The 9,221-nt window shown below is 44.8% G+C and overlaps 1 protein-coding gene across 1 annotated transcript; it reads right to left on the bottom strand.

The window, feature by feature from the left end:
• Positions 1-3,353: 3,353 nt before the first annotated feature.
• LOC121085571 (fatty acid-binding protein 5) lies at positions 3,354-8,795 on the bottom strand. Its single transcript, XM_040588370.1, has 4 exons — positions 8,498-8,795; positions 5,433-5,605; positions 4,358-4,462; positions 3,354-4,241 (listed from the first exon to the last, which is right to left on the bottom strand). Exons 1-4 carry the CDS (start codon positions 8,571-8,573, stop codon positions 4,191-4,193), a joined length of 405 nt encoding a protein of 134 aa, XP_040444304.1. The 5' UTR covers positions 8,574-8,795; the 3' UTR covers positions 3,354-4,190.
• Positions 8,796-9,221: the final 426 nt, after the last annotated feature.

The following is a 9,221-nucleotide window of genomic DNA, read 5'->3' as shown; positions in this document are numbered from 1 at the left end:
AATATTTACAGGGCATTTATTTTCAACATCTGACTTCAGTAAGAGTTACATTTAATGGAGTGCTTTATGAACAACAGGATACATTCGAAGTATTATATAGAAGAGGTTGTTTATTGTTTATACTCAATAGAATCAACAATACTAGATTTTTAGGTTCTAACCTGAGAAAAAAAATAGAGTGACTATTTTGGATGTTTGAGTCTCACAGTTAATATTGCTCAAGAAGCCATTGGCAGAGCAAAACTACCTTCCTACGCTTGACCTCCAAGCTTGAGGAAATAGTCACTGCCTTTTTTTCGGACAGCTGACAGCTAACAGTGGAATCATAACCTCAGAAAGCTGAGAGCTTTCCCATCGTTTACTTTGTTTTTTTAAAAACTTTGATCTGAAGTGCATGTGTGAGGTAGGGAGGGGAGAGGAAAAGGAAAGACCTGTATTAATTGCAGAGATTGCAGGCAGAGTAGGATAACAATTTTGAAATAAATCATATAACCAAACCATAACAGGAAAATCTTTGATAGTCTGAGCATTGTATGAAGCCAGTAAGCTCTCCCCAAAGCACAGTGCCATTTCATAGTGTTCCTGGAAAGCTCAGACAAGAGATTTCCCTAATGTGGTAAAATATCAGATTTAAATTGCTAAACAACTTCATTTTCTACTCCTTTACCTGAGTTCACCACCAAGACGCCCCCCACACCCCCCAGCGAAAAAACACCCCAAAGAACTCCAAAAAACAACCAAACAAAACCCCCAAACCCACTTCTATGGAAACAGGAGAACTACACCAATTTGAGAAGACAGTGAGATATAAAGATATAAACTGGACACTGCTCATGACTTTAAATGAACATATGTTGGAGTGGATATGTTTTACTTTGAGCAAGTTTAACTTGCAGCTTCAGTTTGCTGAACGTGTTTCTTTAACCCTCCAAAACATTTTCAAAAGCATGCACCAAAATGTCACAACAAAACCTGCCTCCTTATTTCATAATTCTGTAGCATTATAAAGCAGTCCTGGGTGGTTAATGCATCATTTTTTTTCTCTTTCAGTTGTTCTCAAAAGTCTTATTTTTTACCGTCTTATGTGATACAGTGAACTACAGAGAGCTATTCAAGTCTCAGGACAACTGGTTATTTTAAACTGATGACAACATTGTGTATACACACTTCATGAAGAGTAAAACTTTCAGTTTGTATAACAACAAAGAGAAGGAATTTGGAAATTAATTCTAATTTCAGGTCTTGAGTATTATAAATCTTGGCTTGCAGTACTATGAAACAATTGTCATTTTAAGTATGTGGTCTAATCTAACACAAACATGTTGTATATATGGTAGCCCTGAGTCACGGCACACTTACATTGAAGTTACCAGCAACACAGGCTGAAGTTAACATCAAAATAAAGCAAATAAATATGCGAGCCCAAGTAGTTCTGGAGAATTAGCTCTGAAGAATTCCAGTTTCCTGTTGATCTACATCTTACCATTGGCCAACTTTTGTGTTTAAGATAACTTCTTACGTGTGCCAAGAGGGCTTATAATGTTTTTCTTCCATGTAATGTCAAACAAAATGTCACTTCCATGTGCTGTCTTTCCATCAAGGCTTTAATGGTCTATCTCCTTCATCAAGCTGCCTATTTTCATGACATTTGCGGAAGAATAATTATCTTTGCAACCTGGAGCCTCTACTTCACATGTGGCTGAAATCAGGGAGCACACGCACACAAACACTGACTTTATAGGCCTTGTTTCCAAAGGAAATTGCTTTAAAAAGATACTCTTCTGCCTTTTGTTTTACAAGAAGTGATCTCATTGTAATCAAAACGGATGTCCTATAAAAGACATTTTCAAATGAAAGATAAACAATTAACACTACCCAGTATCAGAAGAGTAAACAAGCAGCAGTAAGTGATAGATCAGTGACCCAAAAAAAGGCATAATGTTCCCCTTAAAGCAGTAATGTTGTTTCTTTTGGAAGGGAGGCAGTATTTTCATATTATGCCATGAATTGCTGCACCCATTCTCCTGCTATTTAGTGTATTTCTGATCATAAACTTATCAGGTTCTTTATCAGATCAATTTGCTTTTCGTTTCTATTGGAGATTCCTTCCCCTAATAACAAAAAATCTGTTTCTAATGTCCCACATAAAAATACAGCCTAGATCTTAAGGGTTCACATTAAAGTCAGGAAAAATGCTGAACGAAGGTGATATGAAGACTGGCCAGCTCAAAAAGGGGACACCAGGGCACCAGGAAAAATATTTACTTTTATACAGATCATGATAAAATTTTTGCAAGAAATGCTCCAGCTATAAATTCTTTCAGATTACGTAGGTAAAGGAGAATGATTCATAAATAGTCAGGAAACAATGAAAAGGATAAATGGCCCAAAATTATGAGAAAAGTAATTTTCCATGGTTTATAGGATGAACATGTCCTGGTTTTGGCTGGGATAGTTATTTTTCTTCCTATTAGTTGGTACGGTGCTGTGCTTTGGATTTAGAATGAGAATAATGTTGATAACACGCTGATGTTTTAGCTGTTGCTAAGTAGTGCTTACTCTCAATCAAGGACTTTTCTGTTTCTCATGCTCTGCCAGTGAGGAGGTGTAGAGCCAGGACAGCTGAACTGAACTAGCCCAAGGGATATTCCATCCCATGGAACATCATGCTCAGTATATAAACTGGGGGGAGCTGGCCAGGAGGGGCTGATAACTGCTGGGGGACTGGCTGGGCATCGGTCAGCAGGTGGTGAGCGATTGTGTTGTGCATCACTTGTTGGGATTTTTTGGGTTTTCTTTGGGCGGTGGGGGTGGTGTATTTCTCTCTTTTTCTTGTCTCCCTTTTCATTACCATTGTTCTTACATTTTATTTTACTTCAATTATCAAACTGTTCTTATCTCAACCCACACATTTTACCTTCTTTCGGATTCTCCTCCCCATCCCACTAAGGGCGGGACAGGGAGTGAGTGAGCAGCCACCTGGTACTTAGTTGCTGGTGGGGGTTAACCACGACAGAACATAACAGAAGACTTTTCTGCTCTTAGTGTAAGCTCAGGAATATGATCTGTGCACTGAGCAGCTATAATGTTGATAAGGTTGAAGCAGCAATGGATTCTGCAACGGCTGATGCTGCAAACTGGAAATGTGCAATTACATGATTCGCCAGGCTTCTGAATCTGATAGAAATCTCCCCATCACCTGTCACCAAACAGTTTCATTTTTAGGACGTGTGTCTGGTGGGGCAGAAACTCACCTAAACCTTTTAATTTTGCCTAATCTGACATCTCTTTGGAAGAATAGTAGCAACATAGGCTCTGTTTCCCAATCAGTGTAAAAGTAATACTCAAGACACTGACATTTCTGATTATTTATTACAGTATTTTAAAGCATATAAACTCCATTGCCAGGTGTTTCAAGCCGGTTTAAAAATAAAATAAAATAAAATGAGGCTTTAAGTTTTAGGCAGTATTTCAGTAGATTTTGATTAAGAATTTTTAGAATGTTACTAGAGAGGAAATATGACTTTTCCTAGGAAAACGGTCTTCTCAAAATAAGGCTTCCTTTCAGTAAAGCATGGATGTGTTTGCTTAAATTTATCACATTCATTGGCTCACCAGCATGTATTTTTTCTGACAAGAAATTTGTGAGTTTGAGACATGAAAAAAACAAACTAACCCCTGAAAATACATCCCTCAAACACCAAAGCTTCTGTCTTACTTATACCCACCCAGTTCTATTTACTTTGTAACGTGCAAGTTAGAAACAACTCTAGAGCCCAAACTCTTCATGCTTTTCTCAGTTGCAGCTTTTACTATCTCAGCAATTGAGGATGCTGGTCAAAATTCAGCTTGCTATTAACTGTTTGTTGCCATATGTTGCACTACCTTGAACTGAAGGCAGTTTGTAGTAGGGCCTAAAGCCAAACTGATTTTTTATAAAACCTCACTTTAAAATTCCACTGTAGTAACAACATTTCCACTTCATATATTTGACAATTTTATTTAATAGCTTCATAAGTTCAGAATAGTTACATAATAGTTACATCACAACTTTTAAAAAGGATTGCACTCAGCTACTCAGTCCATTAAAATACTAGAAAACAGGGAAAAGGAAAATACGGAGTGTAAAGGAGCTCTGTCCACTGAACTGAGTTGTTTGTAGCAAGTTGCTACTGAACATGAAGAGGTCCTCATGCTTTCTGGTAGACTCTAACACACTTGACACCATTCATGTCACATTCCTAGAAGATAAAGAGATGGATTTATTCATTTGCCATAAGGAAAAAGATCTTCTAGAGTTACTTTTCAGGCTACTGGCCAGCAGAGCTCAGGGGTCAGAAAGCAGGACTGAACTCACCACCACCAATTGTCCATCCACTAGCTTTCGTGTTATTATGGTCTTCTTGCCATCCCATTCCTGCTCCTGAATCAGTGACCCATCATCTTTTAAGCTTACAAGGGTCTGAAAGAAGAACCCAGACATCAATACTTTACACATGACATTTGATGGAGACCAAGGCTTTCCAACACCTTATTCCAAAGGAAAAGTTCCTACCCCAGTTCACCCAATAGTAATTTTGTAATTGATATCAGGAAATTATATTAAATGTTTTATTGATCCTCTTCTTCCAGCAGCTCACTGCTTGTTCACTCACTGCTCTGACACATTCCTGCATCAGACAGACCTTTGACAGCATGCACAATTTCAATTAACAGGAGCAGACGATGTTCTCTGTTCATCTTTTTGTACTTGGGCTTTTGTGTAACATTTATCTGATCTTGCAATAATAGTTGAATTGCCAGTGTGGGGCTGGAGGGAGGGGGGTGGTACTCAGCACTCACACAGGGATGAGAGAGAATCTTATTTGAGGGCTTCTTTGTGTTTAACCTCCTTTTGGATTAATATTCTCCCTATTTGGTGCAGGGAGAGGCTGTTTGCCTTCTAAAACTGGAGATTAGAGACTGTGATTCACATGTATGCCTGTGTGTCAGTTATCCCACTGCACACTGAACCACTCTCTCGTTATGCAAATACGAGACTCAGCGGAAAGGTTAACCCAAAGGCTGCATTGGCTCTGATTAAACATCAATGGGATTTTTTCCACAGGCTTCAAATGAAGTGGCATTTGGCTTTAACAGGGATTTAGAGGTCTGTTAGTTTTACTAACACAATGCTTCTGCTACAAATGGAAAACAACAAAATACACAAGACATTATTGGCTTCAGCATTTTCCTTCTTTGGAAGTTGCTTAATCCACAAAAAAAAAAAAAAAAAAAAGAAAGAGGAATTTATTTCAATGAGACTCTCAGAGACAACTGCTCATCCAAAAAAGCATTGTTAGTGTGGATGTCAAAACTGATTTTTAAATAGCATCTCTATCTGTGAAACAAACAAAGAATTTTCGTTTTGCAATAAAATCTAGTGTACTGACCTGAGTTTTCCTGCCATCTAATGTATTTTCCTCAAATTTCTCACCAAGCTTGAAGCTGAACTGTGAAGTTTTGAAGGTGCTTTCTGTTTTTACGGTGATTGTGTCCCCATCCTTAATAATGTAAACATCTGGTTTGGCCATGCTTCCCATTTTTCTCATGGCCATACCCACACCTGCAAGGTGAGAGGCACAGAGTATCACAAAGTCAGTTAAATCCTAAGACTTAGGGCCACACAAGAATTCAAATACTTAATTCCCATTTAATTAGACACTTAAGTACACTTGAGAATCAAAGCTCAAGAGCCACAAAGAAAGAGGATGTTTTAAATTATACACTGATGAGGAAGGAAAAAAGCTTATTCACAGGATTATTCTTTTGCTTCCTCAAAGAGCTAAAGTTAAATCTATTTTGCCCTCTAGAGGACTTGCAGGTGTCCCAAAACTACACTGGATTACAAACAGAAATAAACAATAGACAGGGAAACAAACATGAACGTTTAGACTAACATAAAATTATTTCCTTCAAGTTTGAACACTTTAAAAATTCTACAGATGATTTTTGACAGATTAATCCACCTGCATATTTATTTTAACTTACTCAAGAAATTCTCTTCCATCACTCTGTATACAATCACAAAGTCTACCCAAAGTATGGACTTGAGAATTAGAAAAGCAATATAGTGCTCATGCACACACACCCCAAAAAAAAAGGACCATGAGAAAAATAAGCTTTACAAATGACTGAAAATTCATCATCTGGAGACGGCAGCCCTCAAAATTCTTCAGCAAAAAGACTGACCCTGCCTCAGCCCCTGTGTGCACTGTTGGAGGGGTTTGCTTGAGTCTTTATCTGATGGATGAAAAAACAAGTAAGAGGGTAGTCAGGCAACAAATGTGAATCCATCAAACTGGGAAGTGCAGATTTGAACCAAAAATTGATAAGAATCAAATGGAGCAGAAAGGGCCACCAAGTCCATGAGTGTCTGGATTCTACGCTGATGTAGTTAGAAAATGTTGTCACATAACAGCACAGCATTCCCCCAGAGTGTACAGGATGCTTAGGTGAGGGCTGAGTCCACAAAGCAAAGATTACAGTTTCCTTCGGAGGTGGAAATAACAAAATACTTCCCAGCCACTGCTTCTCCAGACTCAACTGAGATTCCAGGACTTGAGCCTTAAGCTTGAGCCTGCAGAGCAAAAACCATTCCTCCTCAGTCTGGCTTTTCTGACCAGAACTAGAAATTATTGCCAGTGACACCCCACCACCACCACCACCCCTCTGCTGCCATCCAGTCCAGAGCAGCCAGTGAGTTATCTGATCAGCTACACCTTGGGATCCAGCTAAACAGAGATGAGCCATGTATGTTTTTGGTAGGGCAAGGAGTGAAATCCAAACTTCTTTATCCTTGAATGTTCTTTTATACAAGCTGAGTGGAATCTGCAGAATCTCATTTATGGTGCGTCAATAGGATCAAAGGTAGAGAGTTTCCTAAGTAGTCAGCGAGGGTGAAATCCAATAAAGAACTGGCTCTTAAAGTGTGACTTGGAGTAATTTAATTGGCTAAATTGTAATTGTAAAAAGGAAAAGTGACTGGTTTAAGACTGCAATGTAAAAACAAACAAACAACACTCAGTCGCTGCCCACACATGGGAGGTGCTCTGCCATTGCAGCAGTTAATTTCTACTTTGAAGTTGCAACTTGGCACATTCCTAGCCCTGGCAGTTAGACATGAGCTCCACAGCATCCTAATCCATGGCTGAACTGAGCTGAGCTTAAAATTCTTGAATTTCCTCCAAAGTCTCCCAAAGGGCTCAGTCCAGAAGGCTTTCTCACACCACAGCTATCACATATTGAAAGGCTTCCCACAAAATACAATTAGCTGCCGCTGTCTGCAGAGCGTAAATGCAGCGATGCCTTCTGCATTTTACATGAAGAGCGCAAGACCTAAATTCCTTCCTCTCCTCCCTCCAAAGACATTCAAGGCCACATCTTCTGCCTCTTGAGAAAATATCTTAGCTTGCAACAGTGAATAAATTGCAGAAAACAACAGCTCCCAGGCTATGCAGACACTGCAAGGTGCCCATCACCTGTTGGCCAGGATGCTCACAGGAAGTGGTGAATCTGAACTTGCAGAGGAGGCTCCTGGTGTTAGGTCCGTTCTTGCTTCGGTAACTTTGTGTTACAAAATGTAGGGCAACTTGGAAGTGAGGATAACAAGTCGGGACGACCACCCCCGCACCCCACCCCCACCGTTAAGGCCGCTACCCACAGAAGACTGCAAACTGCCCCCGGCAATGCAGTCAGCTGCCGGGTACCCACAGGCAGTTGATCCAGTTTGGCTTTCTCATGCGGAGACACCCAAGGTGACTTCATGGGAAGGCAGCCCAGGCTCGGCAGGGCTGTGTGTGGCCACCCCGGGCGGTGGGAGCCCGGCCCTGCCCTGGCAGCAGCGCTGCCCTGCCCGCCACCCCGCTCCCCGCCGAGGGCAGCGCGGAGCCGCCCCCCTGCCCCCCGCCCGGGGCATCGCTCGGGTCCCACCGCCCCGGCTGCCCGCCCCGGGGCATTAACCGGGGAGGGAGGAGCGAGCTGGCCTAATGGCAGCCGGGCTGCTGGCACCGGTGGATAATCCGGGGCGCTGCCGGCAGGAGGGGGCGGCTGGGCAGCAGGGAAGGCGCAGCACGGGGCGGCGGGAACGCGTCTGCTGGCACCGGCACCTGCCTCCCAGCCATTACGGTGCAAAAAGGCTTGCCGACATCTTTAGGACGCGGAGACGGAGGCGGCAGCTACCCCGGGAGGAAGGGGCTGCTCCCGGCCGGCGCTCCCCCAGGCACCGGGAGGGCGCGGAGACCCCGGTGCCGCATCCCGGCATCACCCCCCCGGCCACCGCCCCGCCGCAGCTCACGGCCGGGCCGCCCGCGCCCTCGGGCCCGGCCCCGGGACGTCGCACCGGTCCCGGTGCCGCGCCCGCCGCGCACCTTGGACAGAGCCTCGCCGGCCGGCGGCGGCGACACGTCCCCGGGGCGGCATCCCTCCCTCCCGGGGCGGGGAGTCGCCGGCTCCTTACCCAGCTCCTTCATATACTCCTCGAAGCCCTCGCTGGAGATGAGGCACCATTTGCCTAAAAACGCGTCGATGGCCATGGCGGCGGCGCTGGGGCTGGTGGTGTCCCTGGGGAAGCGCGGAGGCAGGAGGACGGGCTGCAGCGGGGCCGCGGCCGCCTTTATAGCGGGGCCGGCCACATGTGCCGCCGGGGAGAGCCAATGGGGCGGCCGCCGCGCCCCGGCCCCTTCCCCGCCGAGCCCCCGCCCGGCGAGTCCCGCCCGCGGCGGCGGCGGCAAGAGCGGGCACGCCGGGCCGCTGCCTGCCCTCCGCCCGCACCCGCACACACACACCCGCACACGCACACACCCGTGCACACCCGCACACGCACCCACCCGCACACGATCACGCACACGCACCCGCATACACACACTGGCGCACACACACACACCCGCACACCCACCCACCCGCACACGCACACCCGCACACACACACACGCACATACACACTGGCGTGTGCACACACCCCCGTACACACGCACACCCCCCAGCACACACACATGCACACACACATGCACACACCCCCCGCACACGCACCCCCGCACACACATACCTGCGCGCACACACCCGCGCACACACACCCGCACACACACATGCGCACACATGCACACACACACGCACACACAAACCTGTGCACACACATCCGCGCACACACACCCCTGCACACGCACACCCGCGCACACACACACA

This window comes from Falco naumanni, chromosome 3 (genome assembly GCF_017639655.2).
Source record: "Falco naumanni isolate bFalNau1 chromosome 3, bFalNau1.pat, whole genome shotgun sequence".
Taxonomy (NCBI): Eukaryota; Metazoa; Chordata; class Aves; order Falconiformes; family Falconidae; genus Falco; species Falco naumanni.
This window is presented reverse-complemented; position numbering and strand designations above follow the sequence as displayed.